The sequence below is a fragment of the Microcaecilia unicolor genome, chromosome 5 (assembly GCF_901765095.1).
Source record: "Microcaecilia unicolor chromosome 5, aMicUni1.1, whole genome shotgun sequence".
Classification (NCBI taxonomy): domain Eukaryota; kingdom Metazoa; phylum Chordata; class Amphibia; order Gymnophiona; family Siphonopidae; genus Microcaecilia; species Microcaecilia unicolor.
This window is the reverse complement of record NC_044035.1, coordinates 174,451,081-174,476,921: the sequence shown is the minus strand read 5'-3', so window position 1 is coordinate 174,476,921 and position 25,841 is coordinate 174,451,081. Positions and strand designations below refer to the sequence as shown.

The 25,841-nt window shown below is 44.3% G+C and overlaps 1 protein-coding gene across 1 annotated transcript in view; it reads right to left on the bottom strand.

Annotated features, from left to right (window-relative positions):
* Positions 1-25,841, bottom strand: part of HYDIN (HYDIN axonemal central pair apparatus protein) — a 2,443,906-nt gene that overhangs the window by 455,286 nt on the left and 1,962,779 nt on the right. Inside the window, exons 83-86 of the mRNA XM_030205004.1 lie at positions 23,749-23,984; positions 19,707-19,858; positions 19,422-19,611; positions 8,127-8,244 (exon numbers count right to left, since the gene is read on the bottom strand). Of these exons, the coding sequence (XP_030060864.1) occupies positions 8,127-8,244; positions 19,422-19,611; positions 19,707-19,858; positions 23,749-23,984 (696 nt within the window). The remainder of the gene's footprint in view (positions 1-8,126; positions 8,245-19,421; positions 19,612-19,706; positions 19,859-23,748; positions 23,985-25,841) is intronic.

The window sequence follows — 25,841 nt, the reverse complement described above, 5'->3', positions numbered from 1 at the left end:
TAGGCTTGTAAAAATCAGAGATCACCTTTGACACAGTTACATTTCACTGTAGCAAGTGCTGAGCTGGCAAGGGAGGGCGCATTTGCTCTTGTCCACAATCCTGAGACTGGCACCTGCAAGAAGTCATGAGCCAAGATGTTTTGATTAAAATGAGAGATAGTAGAGGGTTAGATGCAAGTAGAGGGAGGGGGGAGCTGAAGAGAGCAAAATGACCTGTGAAGTCATCTCACAAGATGCGCTCTGAACTTATCTTGTTTATACTTAGAGCTTGAGAACTTGTGAAGTCATTTTGATCAACTGATAAGGGCCAAGATCTCTGGTGACAACGCTAGGGTCCATTGAAATGAATGGGGCCGAAATAGTATATAAGGAGCAGTCTGAGGGGTATTAGATCAGAAAGAGAGAGAAGGGAGAAGAGAGAAGGCTGGAGACAGACATGGCGTGAGATGCTGTTCTACCATATGACTGCTTGAACCTGCTTGTACTACGTTTGGGTGAGATATCAATGCTAATAAACTATATTTCTTTATCTACTGGGTTCCTTTCTAATTACAAGGGTTTATACTGCCTTGACTGTGTAACACTGTCATGAGCAGATACCAGGTTGGGGTAATTACGTATCTAGAGGGGATATGCAATTCTGTCCAGGGTAGTAAAAGGGCCATGGCTCCGCTGCGCAACAGGGATGGCAGACCTAATAAATAAACATGAAACTGGGAGCATTTCTGAGAATGCTATCTTGGAAATTCTGGATTTCTATGTTCCACCTATAATCCTAAAAGTGGCTTCGAGGGTCACCCTACTGCAACACATGTAACCACAACAGTGCTCCCCTTCAGAGCACTTTCTAAAATCCATTCTAAGTGATACAAGAGATCTACCACTTTCTCACTAGGAAGGCAAGTTACAAAGCAATCTTCATACCCAACAACTACCTATACTCCTTTTCTAAATATCAAGTAACCTGATTGTAAGAACATCCCATCAGGTAAAGAATTCTATTGCCTATTGGTAAAAATCATGGGTCTAGTCAGAGACAGTAAATAGAAAATATTATAGGGTATGGGAATCATTTAACACAGTGGCGTAGCCATAGGTAGGCCTGGGCCCACCCACTTTGGACTCAGGACACCCAAACTTCTAGCGCCCATGTTAGGCCGGGTGGGCACCAGCTACAGAGGTCCTATGGTGGCAAGAACAGCTCCTACTTGCTCCAGCTGGCAGCACTGTGTATGCACTGCTGCCACGAAAACCGAGTATGCATGAGGGCGCAGGGCACCAGCAGTGTGGGAACAGTGCCACCGGCTGCAGCAAGAAGGAGAGAGAGCTGTTCTTGTCTCTGGAGGACCTCTGCAGTTGGTGGGGCTTGGAGATCCCCACCAGCTTAGGTATTTAATGTTTTTGGTTGGTACCGAGGGGGAGGAGGGTTGTAGAGATTACATGTGCCCACCCAGTTTGCCCAGTGGCTCATCCAAAATTTGAGGTCTCGCTATGCCTCTGATTTAGCAGAATATATGGATTAGATTGGAGGCAAAGAGTGTTGACTATAACAGCCACGAGCAGAAAGGATATGAGGGAGGGTCAAGAAGGGAAATCTTTTGGATGTTCTATTTGTTAAGGGTTCACAATTTGAAAACGATAAAATGAGATCAGAAATCGGCATGCTCTGTGGTAAGAGGAGTGAGAGATGTATTAGAACAACTGTGTATGGATAATATGAGTAATTTGTATGGCCTACTCTTCGCTTTCTGGAACATGTGATGTGGTGATCTTAATAAATTTTAAAAAATAAAACAAAATATGGGTTTGTACTAACCTAGTCATATATTTAGGAGGAACTGCCAAAACCCCTTTAGATGATTTACAGAATTCCCTCTCAAATGTATATGTCCTCTCAGACATTCTGTTCATGTCTGAGAGGACATATACATTTGAGAGGGAATTCTGTAAATGGCACTCAAAATTTGGTGCTAAGCGCAACTCTATAAAGGGTGCATGTCCTTTACAGAATCGCAATTGACGCTGATTCCTGCACCTAACTTTAGGTGCCAGACTAATGCCTGATGAAACCTGGTGGAAATGCTGGCACCCAAGTTAGGCATGCTGAGGCCACATTCTATAACTATGCGCACAACTTTTCAGAACATTGTGACATGCCCATGTCCCCTTTTGCGTTATGCACTATTAGAGTTCAGTGCCATGTCTTATAGAATATTATGCAGCCAGATGCATGCACACATTTTAACAAGTGCCAATTATTGATAACTAGTAAAAAAAAGGCCCGTTTCGTAAACAAATGAAACGGGCGCTAGCAAGGTTTTAGAGAGAGTGAGAATGTGTATATGTATGTGTGTGTCTGTATGAAAGAGAGTGTGCAAGGGTAGGGTGAAAATGAAGAGACAGCAGTCTGCCATTTACAGAATTCCCTCTCAAATGTATATGTCCTCTCAGACATTCTGTTCATCATCTAAAGGGGTTTTGGCAGTTCCTCCTAAATATATGACTAGGTTAGTGCAAACCCATATTTTGTTTTATTTTTTAAAATTTATTAAGATCACCACATAGTTCCACAGTCCGCCGATCCAGCCTTCCCCCTGCTGTCCATCGGCTCCAGTGTGTTCCAGCCTGCCTGATCCAGCTTCTTGCTTACTCCAGTTCATCTACTCCAGCATGTTCCAGCTCGTTCCAGTCTTCCTGATCCCAGCTTGTCCATCTGCTCATCCTGACACAGTTCATCTGTTCCTGCTTGTTCCAGCTTGTCCATCTGTTCCTGCCTGTTCCGGCTTGTTCCAGCTTGTTTCAGCTTGTTCCGGCTTGCTCCAATCCATCTGCCTGTTAACACATCGAGTAACCTGCCTGCTTGCTTGCGAGCCTCTCAGCCATTGACTTACCTACCTGCCTGCTAGCTTATCAGCCATTGACTTACCTAATCGCCAACCCAAAACCTAGCTTCAAGCCCTATCTATCTGCTTAACACCTCAGTCATTACATAGTCACCTATTAACACCTGTTAACTGCTTAACACCTCAGTCACTACATAGTCACCTGTTACACCTCAGTCACCACCTATGGCCCCTGTCCATGTTCTCTTGCTTGCCCTGTCCCTTCCTAATCTTCTTTCCCCCCCCCCCCACTCCCACTGTCTACCATTAGAACCTGCTGCCCTCCCACCCTGCCCGCCACCGCAACCCTATTCACCTCCATCCCTCACCTCACCATCCCTCTTGTCCCCCTCCTCCTTCCTGGCTCTCAACCTTCAGCACTTCCTTCCTGCCATTAACCCATCCCCATTCCTCCTAAGTACACCCCGTCTTCGTCGCCTTCGTCACCCGACCTCCCCCACCCTCCTCTGCACTCTCTTGCTCCTCCTCCTGCTATCCGCGGGAGACATTAACCCTAATCCAGGTCCCCCTCACCTGTCCCCGTCCTATCTTTGCGAACGATTCCGGGATGTCTCCAATCTCGTCTCTATTCCCCTCCTTCCCCCCTCCTCCCTCCCCTTCTCATGCGCCTTGTGGAATGCCCACTAAGTCTGCAACAAATTGTCTCTCACCCACGATCTCTTTATCTCTCGCGCCCTTCAACTGCTCGCCCTAACCGAAACCTGGATCTCCCCGGAAGACTCTGTCTCAGTTGCAGCCCTCTGCCATGGAGGCTATCTCTTCTCCCACACGCCCCACCCAGTTGGCCGCGGCGGAGGCGTTGGGCTACTACTCTCACCCTCCTGTAGTTTCCAACCCCTACACCTACCGCAGTCTCACTGCTTCTCATCCTTTGAAGCCCATTCCATCCGGCTATTCTACCCGCTACCACTCAGAGTGGCAGTCATTTACCGCCCCCCTGATAAATCCTTCCCTTCCTTCCTCACCGACTTTGATGCTTGGCTCTCCGTCTTTCTTGACCCTTCATCTCCGTCCCTCATTCTCGGAGACTTTAATGTACACGCTGATGACCTATCCGACCCCCACGCTTCTAAGTTCCTCACCCTAACATCCTCCTTCAACCTCCAGCTGTGCTCCACCACCCCTACTCACTGTGACAGCCATTGTCTTGACCTCGTCCTCTCCTCCTCCGGCTCACCCTCCAATTTCTACGTCTCAGCTCTTCCTCTCTCCGATCATCACCTGATCACATTCACACTTCTTCACCCCCCCCCCCCAACCCCGTCCAACTTTAACCACCACCTCCAGGAACCTCCAGGCTATTGACCCCTTCACCTTATCATCTATTATTTCTAATCTCCTCCCCTCCATCACGTCCTCCGAAACTGTCGACAAAGCGGTCTCCGCTTACAATACCGCTCTCTCCTCTGCTTTGGACACCCTCGCACCATCCATCTCCCGTCCCACAAAGCGCACCAATCCCCAGCCCTGGCTGACTCCTTGCATCCGTTACCTTCGCTCCTGCACCCGATCCGCTGAGCGCCTCTGGAGGAAATCTCGTACCCTTTCAGACTTCCTCCACTACAAATTCATGCTATCCTCCTTCCACTCCTCCCTATTCCGTGCAAAACAGGACTATTACACTCAATTGACCAATTCTCTCAGCTCCAACCCTCGTTGTCTCTTCACCACCCTTAACTCCCTCCTAAAAGTGCCCCCCGCTCCTACTCCCCCTTCTCTCTCTCCTCAATCACTGGCCGACTACTTTCGCGACAAAGTGTAAAAGATCAACCTTGAGTTCACGACCAAGCCACCACCTCCTCTTCACCCTTTAACCCTCTCCCTCAACCAACCTACCCAGGCCTCTTTCTCCTCCTTTCCTGAGATCACCGAGGATGAAACTTCCCGCCTTCTTTCCTCCTCGAAATGCACCACCTGTTCCTCTGATCCCATCCCCACCAACCTACTCAACACCATCTCCCATACTGTCAGCCCCTCCATCTGTCGCATCCTTAACCTCTCTCTCTCCACTGCAACTGTCCCTGACACCTTCAAGCACGCCGTTGTCACACCTCTCCTCAAAAAAACTTCACTTGACCCTACCTGCCCCTCCAACTACCGCCCCATCTCTCTTTTACCCTTCCTCTCCAAAATACTTGAGCGTGCCGTTCACAGCCGCTGCCTTGATTTTCTCTCCTCTCATGCCATCCTTGATCCACTTCAATCCGGTTTTCGCCCTCTGCACTCGACAGAAACGGCACTCTCTAAAGTTTGCAATGACCTGCTCCTAGCCAAATCCAGAGGTCACTACTCCATCCTCATCCTCCTCGATCTTTCCGCCGCGTTTGACACTGTCAATCATGATTTACTTCTTGCCACGCTGTCCTCTTTTGGGTTCCAAGGCTCTGTCCTCTCCTGGTTCTCCTCTTATCTCTCCCACCGCACCTTCAGGGTACACTCCCATGGATCTTCCTCCACTCCCATCCCACTATCTGTTGGAGTTCCCCAGGGATCTGTCCTTGGACCCCTTTCTCTTCTCAATCTACACCTCTTCCCTGGGCTTGCTGATCTCGTCTCATGGTTTTCAGTATCATCTTTATGCTGATGACACCCAGCTATACCTCTCCACACCTGACATCACCGCGGAGACCCAGGAGACCCAGGCCAAGGTATCGGCCTGTTTATCTGACATTGCGGCATGGATGTCCAACCGTCACCTTAAACTGAACATGTCCAAGACCGAGCTCCTCGTCTTTCCTCCTAAACCCACTTCTCCCTCCACTCTCTATCTCAGTTGATAACACCCTCATCCTCCCCGTCCCATCTGCCCGCAACCTCGGAGTCATCTTCGACTCCTCCCTCTCCTTCTCTGCGCATATCCAACAGACTGCCAAGACCTGTCGCTTCTTCCTCTTCAACATCAGCAAAATTCGCCCTTTCCTCTCTGAGCACACCACCAGAACTCTCGTCCAGGCTCTCATTACCTCTCGCCTTGATTACTGCAACTTACTCCTCACCGGCCTCCAACTCAGCCATCTATCCCCCTTCAATCCGTTCAGAACGCTGCCGCACGTCTTATATTCCGCCAGAACCGATATACTCATATCACCCCTCTCCTCAAATCACTTCATTGGCTTCCGATCAGATATCGCATACAATTCAAGCTCCTCCTCCTTACCTAAAAATGCACTCAGTCTGCGGCTCCTCACTACCTCTCCACCCTCATCTCCCCCTATGTTCCCGCCCGTAACCTCCGCTCACAGGACAAAGCCCTTCTCTCAGTACCCTTCTCCACCACTGCCAACTCCAGGCTCCGCTCATTCTGCCTTGCCTCACCCTATGCCTGGAACAATCTTCGTTTACCCATACGCCATGCCCCCTCCCTACCCATCTTCAAATCTCTGCTTAAAACTCACCTCTTCAATGCTGCCTTTGGCACCTAACCGCTTGAGAAATATAGAATGCCCCAATCTATCCACCCTATTAGATTAACTGTTCACTCGTCCTCTAGATTGTACACGTGTCTTTAGATTGTTCTCTTGTCTTTTAGATTGTAAGCTCTTTGAGCAGGGACTGTCCTTCTATGTTTAAATTGTACAGCGCTGTGTAACCCTAGTAGCGCTTTAGAAATGTTAGTTAGTAGTAGTAGTAGTAGTAGTAGTAGTAATTTTACATAGGACAGCTGAACCATTTGAGGCGTATTTGTGTGTCTGTGTGAGACAGAGACAGTATAAGTGTGTGTGTGTGTGTGCGTCTGTGTGAACGAGAGTGTGAAATGGTGGGGTCAAAATGAAGAGACAGCATTATAATTGTACATAGCACAGCACAAACATTTGAGGCAGTTCTTGCCTTATCTCCCCTGCCGCCCCCTCCATACCCAACGATTCTTTCCTTGTCTTCCATCCCCTCTGTGTCCCGTGTGTGTGTGTGTGAGAGAGAGAGAGGTGCTAGCAGTCTTTTTGATAGTGGCAGGTCAGTTGCTCATTATAGCCAGTTAAGAGTGAGAGTGAGTGTGTATGTGCTGTTTTTTTTCCTTCCCTCCTATGCCCTCCGTGTTCGTTGTTTGTGTGGAGAGCAGAGATCTATATGGTGCATAGCTAAGCTAAGGACGCATTCTTGACAGCAGTGTTTGTTTTTCGCGGGTTTTTGTTGTATGCTACTTCTTAGCAGTCAGATTTTTGTTGAATAGCGATGTTGAATAGCGATTTTGTGTTCTGGTAGGGCGTTTTGTCAGGGGGAAGCACATACTGTGATCTTAAGCATGGCGTTTTGTCAGGGGAAAGCACAAATTGGAATCGGCTTCCTGCGAGGTTCGTCATCTCCTTGTTGTTCTGGAGGTGCCCGGTTGTGTTCTTCCTTCTGCTCCCTTGTTCTGTAGCATTGTTTCGTGATTGGTCCTTTTAGCGTTGCTGCTGACGTTGCGTAGCAACTGAGTGGTGCTGGTTTTCATTGGTCTGCGATGTTTCTCACGTCACTTACCATTGCTTAGTAACGGGATCGCGATGTGATTGGTTGAGTGTCATTGGTCCGCCCTCGACGTCATGACGTTTGACGCGGGGGGCGGGGCAAACACTCATGGGCGAATTCTGGGTTTCACCACCATGCAATTAGAAAGGACTTGTGGAGGCTTCAGAACGTTGGAGGTGCGTTTTATATAGAGAGATTAAGGGCTCATTACTCAATTAATCTGTGTGTGCATCTTGGGCTCATGTACAAATTTGGGCACACAAATCTGGGCACCATATATAGAATCTGGGAGTTGAAGCTTAGCAAAAAGTAAATAAGTAAAGAGGACCTATTCAGTTTAAGACTTTACAGTTCAGAATAACCAGTTTCTAACCTTAAGTGGGCAATTTGCTAGCCTTTATGTGGATAGATAGCAATTTACCCACATAAATTGATTGCCTAAAATTTGCTCTCCCCCATAGTGGTGCCTGTTATAAAATTACCCTCAATGGATATTATTTTTGTTTGCCGAATAACATGAGTTTCATTTTCCATCTCTAACAAATCTGTTTCTGTCATCCCCAAATACTTCAGAACAAACACTTTTTACTATGTTTGCTAATCACCAAAACCTGGCACTATTCACCAAGGTGATGGGGTTAATCGAGCCCTAAAAAACCCATTACATTGGCTTCATGTACTTTACTGCTATATTACACTTTCAGTGCCAAGGAATAAAATCTTTCAACAATTCTATAATAAATATTTATTGTACTTTGTTACAATCACTGTAATTACCTGTTCCAAAGGTCATCTCGTCTGTCTGTTCTTCTCCCTTCACTGGATAAATGCAGTGGGTGCTAAGCCATGGCTTTAGAAAAAAACTCTCCTGGTCATCCAACAGATCGATATGAAGCTGCAAGATATCACAATATTAGCCAGCCCAGTGGTTGAGGTATGCATTTGTGGCTTGACACACAGAAGATCCAGTTATCTTTCAGCTAGGGGGATTGAAGATCCTGCCCCCCACCCACAATGACCCTTTCTTCCCCCTCTCCCCAGCCTGCAGCATGAACCACTCACCCCCCACACCCAGCACTCTAGGTAGGCCCAGAGTGCAGGCATTTTGATCCTGCCCTTTGCGGCTGCTGAATTAAAATGGATGCCGTGATGCCTGACATATACCACTAACACTTTGGCCTCAAGGGCTGCTTTACTTTGAGCTTGAACATCCAATCTATTGTGACAGACAAAGGGATGCATAGATTTTCAGGATCCTGCTTTGCAAATGTAATGAGGAAAAACTAAGAAGTGCTCCATCCAAGAAGCAGATTGACCCCTCATAGAATGAGCTTTCAAAACTGCTGTAACTGGATAACTACAGAGAATATATGCAGAAGCAATAGCCTCTAACTCATCGAGCAACTGGTTCCCCTTTATGGGCTCCTCCAAAAATAATAAAGAGCCTCCCCCTGATATTCAAAACCATTTAACTGGCCAGGAACAGCACCTGGCCAGTCAAATGGCACTTAACCAGCTACCTGGCGATATTCAGCGGGGGATAGCTGGTTATCTCCACTGAATATTCCCAGTTACTGCCTAGGAGATGACCGGCTATATTGTGCGATATAGCCGGCTATCCCTGAATATTCAATTCATATTTGGCTATTGTAAGTGGCCACAGTGGGCCACTTAAACAGCAGAGATATCTTTAGCCAGCAAGAACATAAGAGTAGCCATACTGGGTCAGACCAATGGTCCATCTAGCCCAGTATCCTGTTTTCCAAACAGTAGCCAAGCCAAGTCACAAGTGCCTGGCAGAAACCCAAATTGTGGCAACACTCTGTACTACAAATCCCAGGGGTAGCAGTTGCTTCCCATGTCTGTATCAATAGCAGACTATGGACTTTTCCTCCAGGAAATGTCCAAACCTTTTTAAAACCCAGATATACTGACCACTGTTACCACATCCTCCGGCTAAGAGTTCCAGAGCTTAACAATTCGTTGACTGAAAATATATTTCCTCCTATTTGTTTTAAAAGTATTTCCATGTAACTTTGAGTGCCCCCTAGTCTTTGTACTTTTGGAATGAGTAAAAAATCGATTTACTTTTACTTGTTCTACACTACTCAGGATTTTGTAGACCCCAATCATATCTCCCCTCATCCGTTTGTTTTCCAAGCTAGAGACCTAACCTCTTTAGCCTTTCCTCATATGAAAGGAGTTCCATCCCATTTATCATTTTGGTCGCTCTTCTTTGAACCTTTTCTAATTCCACTATATCTTTTTTGAGATATGGCAACCAGAACTGAACACAGTATTCAAAGTGCGGATGCACCATGGAGCGATACAAAGGCATTATAATATTTTCGGTCTTATTCACCATCCCTTTCCTAATAATTCCTAGCATTCTGTTTGCTTTTTTGGCTGCCACCGCACACTGAGCAGATTTCAGCGTATTATCTACGACACCCAGATCTTTTTCTTGAGTGCTGACCCCCAAGGTGGACCGTAGCATCAGGTAACTATGATTCAGATTATTCTTTCTAATGTGCATCACCTTGCATTTGTCCACATTAAATTTCATCTGCCATTTGGATGCCCAGTCTTCCAATTTCCTGAGGTCTTCCTGCAATATTTCACATTTAGAATATTGTGTACAATTCTGGAGCTTGCACATTCAAAAAGATATAAACAGGATGGTGTCAGTCCAGAGGGTGGCTACTAAAATCTTCATCATAAAGAGTATAGGGACAGACTTACAGATCTCAGTATGTATACTTTGGAAGAAAGGTGGGGGTGCTTTCCACTCCCTCCGGGGTGTCCAAGATTTGCAACAGAGTGGACACCGCGGAGGGAGTGGAAAGCATGAAAATAGATCAGCGGAAGCTAGAAGAACGGTCTAACGTTTGATAATTACAATTCAATGCGAAGAAATGCAAAGTGATGCACTTAGGGAGTAGAAATCCACGGGAGACGTATGTGTTAGGCGGGGAGAGTCTGATAGGTACGGATGGGGAGAGGGATCTTGGGGTGATAGTATCTGAGGATTTGAAGGCGGCGAAACAGTGTGACAAGGCGGTGGCCGTAGCTAGAAGGTTGTTAGGCTGTATAGAGAGAGGTGTGACCAGCAGAAGAAAGGGGGTGTTGATGCCCCTGTATAAGTCGTTGGTGAGGACTGGAGTATTGAGTTCAGTTTTGGAGGCTGTATCTTGCTAAGGATGTAAAAAGAATTGAAGCGGTGCAAAGAAAAGCTACGAGAATGGTATGGGATTTGCGTTGCAAGGCTTATGAGGAGAGACTTGTTGACCTGAACATGTATACCCTGGAGGAAAGGAGAAATAGGGGTGAAATGATACAGAAGTTCAAATATTTGAAAGGTCCACAAACGAACCTTTTCCGGAGATGGGAAGGCTGTAGAACGAGAGGACATGAAATGAGATTGAAGGGGGGCAGACTCAAGAAAAATGTCAGGAAGTATTTTTTCACTGAGAGAGTGGTGGATGCTTGGAATGCCCTCCCGCGGGAGGTGGTGGAGAGGAAAACGGTAACAAAATTCAAACATGCGTGGGATAAACATAAAGAAATCCTGCTCAGAAGGAAGGGATCCTCAGAAGCTTAGCCGGTGGTGGGAAACATGGCTGGTGGTTGGGAGGTGGGGATAGTGCTGGGCAGACTTATATGTCTGTGCCAGAGCAGGTGGTGGGAGGCGGGATGGATGGTTGGGGGGCGTGGATAGTGCTGGGCAGACTTATACGGTCTGTGCCCTGAAAAAGACAGGTACAAATCAAGGTAAGGTATACACAAAAAATGGCACATGTGAGTTTATCTTGTTGGGCAGACTGGATGGACCGTGCAGGTCTTTTTCTGCCATCATCTACTATGTTACTATGTTATTATGATAGAGAACTTTAAATACCTACATGGCATAAATACACAGAAAGTGAGTCTCTTTCAATAAAAAGGAAACTCTGGAATGAGGGGGCATAGGAAGAAGGTGAATGGGGATAGACTCGAAGTAACTTGAGTAAATACTTCTGCATGGAAAAGGTGGTGAATTCATGGACTGGCCTCCCGGTGGAGGAGCAAAAACTATATAGCTTGGGACAAATACATACAATCTCTAAAGGAGTGAAAGGGTGAGCAAATGGCATGGATGGGCAGACTGGTGTTTATCTGCCTTCATTTTTTATGTTTCTTTTTCGAATCTAGGAACCTTATAGATGGTATATATAGAGTCTGCCTTCTTTGGTACAGGCTGTACAGTGAGAGGGGTCTCCCAATTTCTCATCTGTGCAGTCTTAAGGATGTTGTGCATGGGCACTGTCACAGCCTCCTTAGGAAAGGACTCATAATCAAGGATGTCCAACATCATGGCCCTGGGCTCATCCTCGATTTCCAAATTAAATGGGATGGCCTTCACCATCTCCCTCAGAAAGTTACAAAGGAGACCTCCTCTGGGGGAGACTTTCTCCTTTTCTGGGGATTTTCTGGCTCTACCTTGGTCCCCCAGGAGTGGTCCATATCAGACAGTAAAGTAATCCTCATGACATGTCTGAGTCTGCACCGCCTCGGACCACTGGGCACCTGGCCAGGCTCTGGGTGACAGCACCAAGGTACAGGTCCTCTCCTGCTCTCCAGGGATACTTCCTCTTCTGATGGGCTGAAGAGGAACACTGGATCAGTCAGTGTGGACTGTGATGCCCAACGGGGCACAGGCATCGCCGACCTCCTGACAGGCAGATTGGCTGGGGTAGCACTGTGGCTGACACTGATGCCCCTGATGCCTCAGCATCACACCGAGTCAGGATACACTACACCTCTTCTTGTAACATTATCTGGAACTGTTCCTTGAGGACAAGCATTGGTAAAGGCATGGCCAGTGCTGGTACGGAGATAGCCTGCAAAGAAGATGGAGCCAAATTGAAGGCGAGGTCCCAGCTTCGGGGAACCTGGCGCACTGGCACCGCTTCTAGAGGAGGAGTGGTCCTCTTGGCACTGACGCTTCTCAGATACCAGAGATGCTAGTGTCCTGGAGCTCCTAGCACCATGCTTCAAGGAGCTCCTAGCACCATGTCAGTGCTTCTTTGCCTTCACTCGATGCATGAAATTGAGTTCCCTCTGTGCTGATGAGGATGGTATAGAATCCTCATGGGTCCTCGGTGTTGGATCTGATGATGATCATCCCGAATTGGTACTATCTATGTATGATGTTGAGGCAGGGAAGGGGGAGACCTCCTCAATGCCAATGTGTCCCCATAGTTCAGTGCAGTTCTTGAGGCCAAGGGGCCCAATGCCTCCGATTCTGATGGACCGGACTTTGGTGCACCAAACTTTTCTCAGGCAGGGCCTCTCAAGTCTTCTGTGCTCTTTTCTGCATTTGGGAACAGAGTTTATAATGAGATGACATGGTCAGGTTAAAGACATGGTAGGCACCAGGTGTGAGGCTCTATCACAGACATGGTCTGACCATACATGAAGCACTTCTTAAACCCACTGGGAGGCCTCTGGGACATATTCGGAAAAAACAGCCAAAGTGAAATCAAATGGCTCATTGGTGTAAGAAACTTTTATTTATTTATTTTTTTTCGAAAAACAAAGACCTTACCGGGAGCTCAGGCCTAAGGAGGTTGTGAGCCATGGAAAAAAGAAATAAAACTTTAAAGAACCAAAAACACTAATAAAATTAAAGTGGGCAGAAAAAAAAAATAAAAACAAAAAGGCAGGAAGGGCAAGAGTAAATGCTAGTCAAACTGTATGTTAAGCAGCAATTCAATTCTAGAGCTCAAGGTTTTCCTCCAAGGGAAAGATCCGAGGCACAAGAAAAATCTAATCTCTTAATAAAAGGTTTTGTCGGGTGGGAGGGGCAAGGGACATGGGCCCCCCAGGTGGGGCTAGGGACCTGGGCCCCCCAGGTGTTACGTTCTTAAAATTCTTTTTTCTTTTTTTTTTTTGTGGTAAAACAGAACCTCTCCCACATCCTCAAGACTGTTTTTTAAAAAATATGACTCGGAAAGGAAATGAAAATTTAAAAAGTCCTACCAGACCACCAAAGATTGCACAGGAAGCCTATCACTTGCTGGAGACTGAGAAATACTGACTGGCCAGGAGGCTGCACCAGGTACTTAAATGATGACACTTCTCGGTAGTTCTCAGTCTCCACCTGATGGCAGGACAGCACAAACCCAAGGGTCTTTGTTGATCTGATGGAACACTAAGGAAACAGATCTTTTTTTAACAAACAGGGAAACAGTAGAACTAGAGAACAGAACAGAGATTGTAGTCTTACTGGTGTACCATCAGGAAATACTTTTTCATGAATGTTTGGAATGCCCTCCCAGGGGAGGTGGTGGGAACAAAAACAGTGATCATATTCAAAAACAAGTAGAACGAACACAGAAGATCCCTATATAGAAAGAGCATAGAATCAAAGCAAAATTAAAAGACCGTTGCACTTTAACAGGGCATAGAGCTGTGTAAGTTGCACACAGCAACAGGTACTACCTCTGGTCATCTTGTTGGGCAGACTAGATGGACCATACAAGTCTTCATCTCCTGTCATCATTTACTATATTACTATGTAAAGGTACTTATCTTACTTATTTTTCAGCAATGCTCCTCTTCCTTCCTCACCCTCAAAACAAGCTGCATTGCACTGGTATAGATGTTCCAAGGGGAGTAGACTCAGCCTGGGCTCTCCCCTTGAAAAAAACTATATTTATTTATTGGGATTTATTAACCGCCTTTATGAAGCGATTCACCCAAGGCGGTGTACAGCAGGTACAGTTTAACATAAAACTTACAATTTTGTTAACAGCGAAATAATAGTAAACTAACCAAAAATAAACATAAACACAATAAAAGAGGTAAACTTGAAAACAGTAAATTGAAACCTAATAATAGAACTACCGTGAAACAGTATCAAAAATATACACATTTAACAGCATTGGAATTCAAATACCAGAGATAATATACAAAGTTTAACCATGTTTGATAAAATATACATGTATATCTAACTCCACCACTACTTTGTGAAAGCTTATTCTTACATACTTTGTAATACTAATAATCACTAATCTATATATCCAGAAGTAATGCCCTAATAGAAAGCCATCTGTCCTTAGATTAATGGTAGATAGATGGATTTTTAAAAAAGAAATCTTGAAGAGTAATATAAATGATGGCAATAAATTAGAAGATCGATGCGTATGTGCATGTGGCATAAGTTGTTTGGAAAGTGAGAGAGGAATGTAATGTAAGAGGTAAGACTGTATAATGTATTACAGCTGTATGATACAAGGTTCCACATTAGGAGTCATCACCCAGGAAAAGAATCTAGGTGCCACTGTGAACAATACACTGAAGTCTTCTGGCTCAGTGTGTGGCAAGAGCAATAAAAGCAACTAGTTAACATTTAACAATGTCCTTTTAGTCTAGAGAACATAATCAGTCTCCTTTTTGGAGAAAAAGGATTAAGATGTCCAGAGAAGCCATCCTAAATGTCTCTCTTACTCAAAACTTGTTTAGGACATCCTTAGGTCTAGGATGGGGCAGAATCCCCGTGATTTCTACCTGATCAAGAAATTTTTGGAGTAAAATCCCTTCCCTGTTTCCCCAGGTGGAATGGGTTTGATTGCATTGGCCTCTAAGGGGGAAGTTGTCAACGTAGGCTACTGTTAAGATGTGTTATTTTATTGTTAATCTCTAATTATTGATAATTAGGTCTCATTGCATAAAATGGGACCAGTGCTAAAATAGCAGAATTTAGTAGTAAAATAACATGTCTTAACAGTAACCCATATTGATAACTACACCCCTAAGAGGAAAAGAGTTCCCTGGTAAATATTTCAAAAGAGGTTATTTTAGCATTTTAGCAGTGACTGGTACAGTTTACAGTTTATTAAAATTTTTCTATACCTCCTAACTAAACACAGGTCTAGGCAGTGTAAATAAAATCATAATAAGAAAAGAATGCCATTATTTTGATAGGAAAATCATTCAAACTAGGCAAGCAGACAAAACAAAAAGGTCTTTTGGTTATCACCCCTGGGAGAGCAATACTAAACATTTTCGAAAGAATATCAAAGTCAGAATTGGGATGTGCAGCTCATAAAAAACCCACCCATCTTACAACCGTTTTTGAACAGGAAAAACATAGGGGTTTCCTGTTCGAAAATACATGAGAACATCTAAAATAAACAGACATTTTCCAAAATAAAATGTTCAAAATTATGAATGCCCAAAAATTAGGGAAAAGGACATCTGTCTGGTAGCATTTCTACAAAAATGGCCACACAGATGTCCTTGCATAGCAGAGGGCCAGTCTAGGGGTCAGTGCAGTGAACTTTAATCAAGGGCACCCAGGTTCATATTCCACTGCAACTCTGTTATTTTAAATGGTGAGCAGGAAATACCTACTGTACACCACCCTCAATAGCACTTGGGCTTGCAGGTGTATTCAGATACAGTATGTATATCTCTGTTTCTGGAGAGCTCACAATCTAAAGGTTTAAAAAAAAAAAGAGAGTTGAAGTGGGATTTGAACCTGGGTCCCCTAGTTTACAGTCCACTGCACTGACCACTAGGCTACCCTTCAGATCTGCTTACTGCTGTGTTCAGAATGCCCATAATACCTGATGTTGTCAATGAGCCTAGTTTTGCTTTCCAGTGTCACTTTTGGGGGTGAGGGAAGAGGACAATAACCACTGGGGAATTAAGTAAGGGTCATGCCTTAATCATTCCAGTGGTCTGCTACTCAATCAGGGCACCTTCTTATACCCTGGACATGACTGAAACAGGTTTTAGGATGCCCTTTTTTTTTTTACTTGGGCAATTCTTCGTTGTTGAACGTCCTATATTTGGACCCTCCCTAGTCTCACCCTAAACATGCCCACAACATGCCCCCTTGCTATTTGGATGAACTGTAGTGTAGGACAATCAAATTCTGCCTTTTGAAAATCATGAGTTGGATGTTTTTTTGCACACTGAGCCCGCAAAAAGGTGGGAAATGTGGGATACAAATGCAATAAATAAATAAATAAATAAATAAATAAGATGAACATTTTTGGGGCATTTTGAGACGTTCATCTACTTTGAAAATGAGCAACATATCTTCCTTATCCATAGATTTTTAAAAACTATATAGATCTGAGGTAATTCTATAAAGTGAGTGCTAACATTTACACATCAAATAGATGTGTAAATGTTTAGAATAATGCCAAAAATCCAACTAAGCACTATTCTGTAAATACACAAGTACCTCACATAGCATGTAATTTACAGGTAGGCGAACACATAGGCGGAGTCTGGTCAGAACTCATGCTTATGTGTGTAACATATAAAACTATAAGTAATATGTGTATCTCGGGCATTTAAGTGTGAAAGCTTACACAAGCTCTATTGCTAGAGTAAATGTTGATGTCTATTTTCACATCCACGTGGATACCCAGTTACGCTAGTAATCTATAAAGGAAGGTAAATGCTCACTTTCCTTTATAGAATAAGTACCACATAGGTGACCTCCGGGTGCCTAAATATAGGTGCACTGATGTAGAATTAACCCCACAGTGAGTATCAGCACTTAACCAGCTAAGTGCTGACTCCACTCCGGGAATACTCAGAAAACAGCCGGTTCTGGCTTCGGCGCTAACTGAATACCAAAACACAGCAAAGGTGACAAACAAAAAATGAATATAATTAAGGTGTAGCATAAAATATTTATTGGCTGGCAAATTGTCACATGTCATGTTTCGGCCACTAGACCTTCATCAGGAGTCTGAGCCAAACCAATTGGCTGTGGAAACGCTGCCCAATATGAACACTAGATCTGGATGCATCCAGAAGCTGTGCTAGTTTGTTGCACCTGAGTTTGCTGCAGTGTTCGTGAGCAGTTTTAACTTTCAAACCTTGTATGCTTTCTGTAGAAGTGCAGTTTACACTAGTGTGTTTCATTTTACCATACTGAGCAGCATTTCCACAGCCAGTTGGTTTCCTTCAGACTCCTGATGAAAGCCTAGAGGCTGAAATGAGTCACAATTTGCAGACCAATAAATATTTTATGCTACACCTTGATTATATTCAGTTTTTGTTTGTCGCCTTTACTATATTTTGGTATTCTTAATTCAGTGCAGAAGCATGTTCTTCCTTGTATCTCTGTTCGTCTTAGGTGCTAACTGGGCATTTTCAGCAGCACTGTCCAGTTAAGTGCTGCTGAATATGCCTGGTTAGCCCCAGACAAGTGATTTAAACAGCTAGAAGCCATTTTTGGTCATTCAAATCACTTTGAATATCTACCCCTATATGTTTAGGTGGCTTACACATAAAGCTGTAGTGACAGTTAGCATTTATCACACATATTCAGCGCTGCTGACTAAACATATGGAATAATAGTGGGATGATATTGGAAAGCATTTATCTGGGTAGTAGAACTATTCATAATGGGGCAATTCTATAACTGTACACCATGATGGTACTCATGGATGCCATTATAGAATACTAATTAAGCCCAAAGATGTGCTCACTGTGCTAGGTGTACTCACTTATGCCAGGTCAATGATAGGCATAAGTGAAATAGATCTTTATTGGGCAGTTAGCAATCTAAACTTTAGCTGGAACTGAATGTTTTTATTGAATCTTGTATTGAACTTTGACGATAGCTCTTGACAGGTGTAAGTGAGTATGCACCTTACAGTATTTTGAAAATTATTTGTGTAACTTTGAGATGCACCCATGTCCTGCTCATGGAGCACCCACTTGTACACCCATTGCACTTATGTGCTAATGCACTTATGTGCTATTTTACAGAACGGTGCCTCGTGCACACACGTGCATAAGTGTCAATTATCTCAACGCTTATGTGCATATGGTGTGCATAACTACATGTTCACAATTATTGAATCGCCCTGCCTGAGCTGATTATTTTTACAAACTGCCTTGGCACTATCTGTATAGTGCTGCTGATAATCTATACAGACTGCCTTTGCACTATTTGGATAAGGCAGAGACACTATTTATCCATATAGCAGCGATTTTCAACACCACAAAAAGTACCTCATTGCTCTATCTGGATAGTCAGCAGCAGCCACTGTTTGGATCTGGCTCACATCTTGTTCAGCTGTAGCTCAAGTTATATTCAGGTACATTAGACATTTCCCTGTTCCTGTGGGGCTTACAATCTAAGTCTGTATCTGAGGCAATAGAGAGTTAAGTGACTTGATTTGAAACAGGTTTCCATGGTTCTCAGCCCACTGCTTTGACCATTAGGTTACCCCTCCACTGCTGCAACTACCCCAATTTATTTTTACCAGCAGTGGCCAGCATTAAAAAAAAACAAACAAACAAAAAAACCCCATGATGACCACTGCAGACTCAATATTGGTGGATATATGTATAATGGTCATAGTCAGCCACAATCATATAGTGCAAGTATGCACACATTTTCCCTCTTTAAAACAGGCGTAATTAATGTGCACATGCTAGTTGGTCTGTTATCAAATTACCCTTGACTTTGAAAACTCTCCCCTTTCCTTGCATAAATGGCTAAATGTGTGAATTCAAATTCACAAGGCACACAAATTGTTTTGGTCAGAGAAGGGTAGGTCTGGACAAATTCCTGCATGGGCTTTAGATCTAGCCAGCCACTATATTTTTTCATCATTAGCTGGCTAAATTTAGCTAGACAACTCCTGCCACCTGTATAGCTGTCCTAAGTCTGGACAGATTTTGACTAGCTAAACTTAGGAGAGTTTATAGCCACAAACCTGGCTGATTAGGTTTGTCTGAAAATATGGTTAAACATAGAAAAATTAAGGCAGATAAAGACTATATATATGGCCTATCCAGTCTGCCCATCCATAAAGCTAAGGTAGCCAAATGAAATTACCTGGTTAGTCTTTGCACTCAGCTACCTACTAAATATTTTTTTATGAACTGCTGGGTACTGGTAACCCAAACTAGCCACTTTCTGGGACAGGATTCTGGGGGACATTAGTCTGACTCAACATGCTCTTCTTTTGTTATTATAGGTATAACCTGAGTAGGTACAACAAAATATACTGTGGGGAATCATTAATGTGTAGATATCACAGGAATTACCTTAGCAGGTACTGTTCCTTCATTTTTCAAGATGAGGGGAAGCTTCTCAGAATGACCAATCAGAAGTCTCTTGAAGAGTAGCAAGGGGTTTCCATGCTTGTTGCGTAGAACAGGGCGTAAGATGCTCACTCGGGGCAAATTCCCTTCCCCTGAGATTTCAAAAGTTAAATGTCGTGCCTTTGATACTAGACTGCAGGGAAAAAAAAGAACTGTCTGCTCATACGAAGACAATCTATATCTTTATCACAGTATAACAAAGAACAGAAGAAATTTCAAAATGTTTACCTTGATGCTCCATCTACAAGTGCTTCAAATACACAACTGTAACTCTGCATCATCATAGGGCTGAAGGTCACAGTGGCAAAAGCATGGCTGTGACTAGGGATAGATATCCGTGTTGGATCCACCTCAAAGATATCACTGATGCGGAAATTGGTCTGAGAGTAAAAATAAACAAATAAACAAACACCACAACATAAGTATCGCTATCAGTCACACAAATGGGTCAAATAACCATACTCAGCACCAAATGGAAATCTCTTCCAAGTTTCTAGGAAGCATTAAAGGCCTTTACTGCTGCTGTTCAAGGAAATACATGCTCCAGGTCATCTGCACTTCTCAGTTCCGATAATACTGCTTTTACTAGGGAAGAAGAACTCCAAAAGGGGAAGTGAGAGGATCTGTGTGACTGGTAAAGGCCAACAAGTCTAATCAGTCACATAAGTTAGATTTCCTAACTAAGGGGCCCTTTTATTAAGCTGCAGTAAGGATAAGACGCGGGTAGCATGTGCCAAATCAACACTACCGTCAGGCTAGCACGGGTGCCTGGCAGTAATTTCAAAGTTGGCATGCACTGTTTCCCACAGTAGAAAATATTTTTCTATTTTTTCATAGCGGGAGCGTTCCTGGTGGTAATCAGCAGCGCAGCTACATTAACGCATGCTAACTGATTACCGCACAAGTAGCACATGAGTCCTTACTGTTAGGTCAATAGGTGGCGGTAAATGCTCAGGCAGTAAATAGCCGTGTGCTACTTTTAATTTTAGCACAAGGCCATTAACCGCCCCACTAAAAAAAGCCCTTTTTCCTAGCCATGGCCTACTGTGCACCAAATTCACACGTTCACACTACTGCAGGCCACATTTTACTGCAGCTTAGTAAAAGAGACCCTAAAGTTGAGCAGATAAGTCATGGCTTTAGTCATGTCTAACAGAACCCCTACAATTTCAACTGTAGTATTGTTGTCAAATTGAATTTCATATAGTTGATGATGAATACTAATGATTTCAGGGCCTGGATGCTGATCTGCGTGAATTCATCTGACCAGTTTATTATTCATGTTGGAAAAACATGATCCCACAACTCATGAAGGAAGGCTGTGATGACTGCAAGAGATTTTGAGGGTAACTTTATAATAGCTTTTTTACACGTATATAGTTCACAGTTCAAATTTATTTGCGTTCAAAGACGTATGAAGAGAGACTTGCTGACCTGAACATGTATACCCTGGAGGAAAGAAGGAACAGGGGTGATATGATACAGATGTTCAAATATTTGAAAGGTATTAATCCGCAAACAAATCTTTTCCGGAGATGGGAAGGCAGTAGAACGAGAGGACATGAAATGAGATTGAAGGGGGGCAGACTCAGGAAAGATGTCAGGAAGTATTTTTTCACGGAGAGGGTGGTGAATGCTTGGAATGCCCTCCCACGGAGAGGGTGGTGGTGGTGGAATGCCCTCCCACGGAGAGGGTGGTGGAGATGAAAACGGTAACAGAATTCAAACATGCGTGGGATATGCATAAAGGAATCCTGTGCAAAAGGAATGGATCCTCAGAAGATTAGCCGAAATTGGGTGGCGGAGCAGGTGGGGGGAAGAGGGGTTGGTGGTTGGGAGGTGAGGATAGTGGAGGGCAGACTTATACGGTCTGTGCCAGAGCCGGTGATGGGAGGCGGGACTGGTGGTTGGGAGGCGGGAAGTACTGCTGGGCAGACTTGTACGGTCTGTGCCCTGAATAAGGCAGGTACAAATTAAGGTAAGGTATACACATATGAGTTTGTCTTGTTGGGCAGACTGGATGGACCGTGCAGGTCTTTTTCTGCCGTCATCTACTATGTTACTATGTATGTAAGTGGTGTACAAATAAAAATGATTGGAAATTAGAAAAAAAGGGAAAGAGAAAAATACAAAAGGGTATCTGGGTTACAATAAAAAAATTATAAAATACACAGTAATTAGATAACATTTATCCTATATAATAATTCTCACCACCAACGTTCTAATGTGGGACTGCCTGTGTCCGTGGTTCCTGGAGTTTCTGAGCTAGGCTCCATAGCCAGGATGAAGTCACTAACAGCGGATTCCCAGGCGGGGGGGGGGGAGTAGGAAAACACGCGGAGTGTGTTTCCCTACTCCTCCCCCTGCCTGGGAATCAGCTGTCAGTTCGCCGCTCCCTGCCACTTTGGAGCATCACCCCCTCCCCCCCAAGCACATAAAAAAAACCCTCCCCCCACCCGAAGCAGATCAACACCCCCACCCCCCGGCGCATCAAACCCCATCGCCACCCGCAGATGCCAGTAGTAATGCTGTCCGGCCGCTGCTGCTTCTCCTGTTGAGCAGCAGCGGCCGCTACAAAAAGAAAAGAAGCGATAAATGTTTTTAAACCCAGCCCAAAACATTCGCAAATGCCCGAGTCCTACAACGAAGTCTCTGCAGCCGCTCCTCCTCTCGCCTGTCATGTCACTGTGCTCCTCTGGGGTCTTACTCCAGGGGCAGTGATCTGGAGGCCTACCTACTGGCACTGTCTTTGCTACACAGATGTTGATGAAAATCTGCTGGTGCTGCAGCCTTCCTAAGCTGTGCAGCTCTTGCAGCCTGTGATCAGTGTGCTACTCAAAACCCTGTGCTGATCTCATAGTCTCACAAGAACAGCACAGAACTTTGGCACCGCTGACATCAATTTGCAAGAGCCACTCATGGACTGATGAATAGAAGTCCCGTGCTGTTCCAAACAGTGCTCTAAAAAATAGATCCGGAACTGCATGGAGCTATAACGCCCCTATGATCAAAGCTAATAGCATGCAAATTTATGTGCGCTATTAGCTCTGATCATAGGGGTACTTCTCTGATCACAGAGGTACTTCTGCAGGAGGATTGTGCCTGGGTATGCGCCCAAGGCACAATCCTCCCGCAGAAGCTGACAGGTCTGGGCTGTAAAAAACCTGGATTTGTCAAACAGCAGAAGAGGTTTGACAGGTTTGGGATTTTCTACCAGACCTGTCAAACCTAAGCCCGCCCCCCCTCCCCCAAAATACAAAATCTTGGTAGTCCAGTGGGATTGCTAGCTTCCCACTCCCACATCACACAAAAACGCTCTGGTGGTCCAATAGGACCGCTATCTATCTGCCCCCCCCCTACACTCCCAACGGCCTACCTCTCTGTAGTGGTGGTGGTAGTTGGAGGAGGGAGGGACTAGCACTCCCTCCTTGCCTGGTATATCCTGGGATGCACTGGGTGGGGGCTTAACTTCCATATATGGGTTAAGCCCCACCTGGCGCATCCCAGGATGCACTGGGCAGGGCGGGACGCCGCCATTTTGGGATGGTGCCTTAAGAGTGCTAGCCCTCCCTCCTCCAACTACCACCACCACCATGGACAGGAAGGCCACCGGGGGTGGAGGAGGGGCAGATAGTGGTCCCACTGGATCACCAGGACGTTTTGTGCGATGTAGGGAGTGGGAGGGGGGGAAGCTAGCAGGTCCACTGGACTACCAGGGTTTTTGTGCTTTGGTGGTGTGGGACCTGGGCGGGCTTAGGTTTCACAGGTCCGGGAGAAAATCCCAGACCTGTCAACCTCTTCACTAGGTCGCCCTCATTCCTTCCTTTGCTAGCAAACCCTAACACCAGCTCCAAGCTGGCATAAGGTTTGCAGCGGTAGAAGCCCTTGTTTGGTGCGATGCCCACTGAGGAATGAACGCGGGAGACCCTTGTTTGCATGCAATTGCAAGTAATTAGCGTTCAGAGTTGGCACTCACCGGCTCTGATCATCGGGCAGGAGCAAACAAAGGCGCTAGTATGGTGCTATTGGCCTCTAGCACCCGTGTTTGCTTCTGATCATCGGTCCATCAGTGCAGGAAGGCCCTGGCACCAAATGAATTTCAATTCTGGCTCCACGTCCCACTGGCTTGCAAACAATTCTGCACAACAAGATGTAAATTCTGTGCTTTAGGGAAATTCTCTACCAATTCTGCAACATGTAGTTGCAAGGAATTCCCCCACGAGTAATAAGCAAGAAAGATCTCTGCAACAATAGAATAACAACTTCTCACCTTGGGAGAAGTAGATTTGACTGACAGAACCACATCACAGGGAACTTTTCCTGCATTAATGATTTTGAAGCGAGCCTTTGCTAAGTGTCCAACAAGGATGTTGGTGAAGATGAATTTATTTTCATCTTCCAGGTATAAACCTTCGGAATCCAAAGTCTGCAAGCATGGGTAAAGGTTAATATTCTTACAGATTCGGTGTTCCTCAAAAATGGCAGCAATGTCGTCAGTCACAAAGGCTAGAGGGAAGAAAAAGAGATGGTAAGATAGATCCTTCAGCTTCTTTACTGCTTAAAGCAAAAGAAAATTACGGTTGTATGATCTTAATACTTTAGAGATACAAACAGTAAGGAGGTAATTTTATAGGGGTTTAAGAACAAAGAACAGCACTTTGAGCCTGATTTTATAATAGCACACCTACAGTATGTGAGAAATTCCAAAGACAGTCAGTTTTCTAGTCTTCCGCCAATTACGAACAATTTGTCACCTCTTCAATATTCCAAAATTTTATGCATTAATTCTTTCTTTTTTTTACTACTCTTCTTGGTTATTGTAATGTTGTTTACGCTGTTTTGCCCTGTCACTGATTAAAGAAACCTCAATCACTCCAGAACACTGCCATCAGGTTACTCTGTGGTGCCCATCACTTTGTCATATTTCACCCCTGCTGAAACAATCATTAGCTCCCAGTCAACCAAAGGATTACTTACAAAATTGCCACTCTTACCTTTAAGGCCTTCAGGCTTCGTATCCCTGACTATCTTTCCTGTCTCACTATTCATTACTGCCCCTCCAGAACCCTCCATTCTTTAAACGATCACCGTTTAGTTCTGTCTTGTCCAAAATGTGCTCACTTTTTTCTTGCTCCTCACACCTGGAATAATCTCCCCCTTTCCCTCCGTAGCAATCCCTCTTTCAAGAACTTTAAAAATGAGTTGAAAACCTGGCTCTTTCGATTAGCTTTTGGGAAAACAGTCTGATTGAAAGTACCAGTGGTATCTGTTCAATCCTGTTATTTTATGTATGTGCTTCTGTTTTTTCTTTTAGCTATGTTTGTCTTTCAGACTTAACTATTCTGCTTTTCTGTGTATTAATGGAGTTCCTTTTCATGTTTTCTACCTTAGCCTGTACACCACTCTGTTCTGATCATCAGCTAGAGTGGTATAAAAGTTTTGCAAATAAAATGGGCGTAGTTTCACTGTTTCATTGGGGGGGGGGGGAGCCAAGGGTGGGGCATGGCACATTAGCATATCCATTTGCATACATATACATATTCATTATGGTTATTCAAAACATACAAACCTAAAACACTGAATATGAAGCCAGTATATATATATATATATATATTTTTTTTATATATATATCTGAAATAAGCCAGCACCATGGGAAAATTTCTCTCATTATGCCTCCTCCTCTCACATTCACATAAATTAACAAGGGGAGAGTGCAGTTTCCCTTTCCTCTTACCTAGGTCTGACACCATCACCCACTCATTTTCTCCTTCTCCAAATCCCAGCCCTTGCTCCCTTCCTTCCTCCTTACTAGTACTTCCCCATACCATGCACATGGATAGAAAAACATAGCCCACCCCACCCCAAACAGGAAAAATTTTTCCTTGAGCCATCCACAGGCAGCACTTTTTCTAAAATGGTGACCCCCCCTCCCCTCCACTGAAGAAAGCCAGACTCTACAAGCAAGGCAATACCGGTTAGAGAGAAACAAGAATGTTTTATTTTTCTCCTGTAGTCTGCAAAATACAAAACTAAATAATAAAAATAATAAAAAAGGTACATTTCACAAAGCAGGCATATCTCAATCCTTAAAATGTATTAAATAAACATATTTTTTTTTCTTTTCCACCTTTGTTGTCTGAGCACTTTATTTTTCTGATTGGGCTGGTCCCACACTCTCTTCCACTTGCCATGTGTCAGTCTTCTAAATTCTTTTCCAGGTTGGCTTTTCCATTTCTTCTCTCGCCTCTTGTCATCTTCCTTTCCTTTTCTACATCTGTCTGGTACTGATCTTTTGTTTTATCAGTAAAGCTCCATCCTTGTCTGTCCTTCCTTCCCTTGACTCCAAGGTCATTCTCATTATGT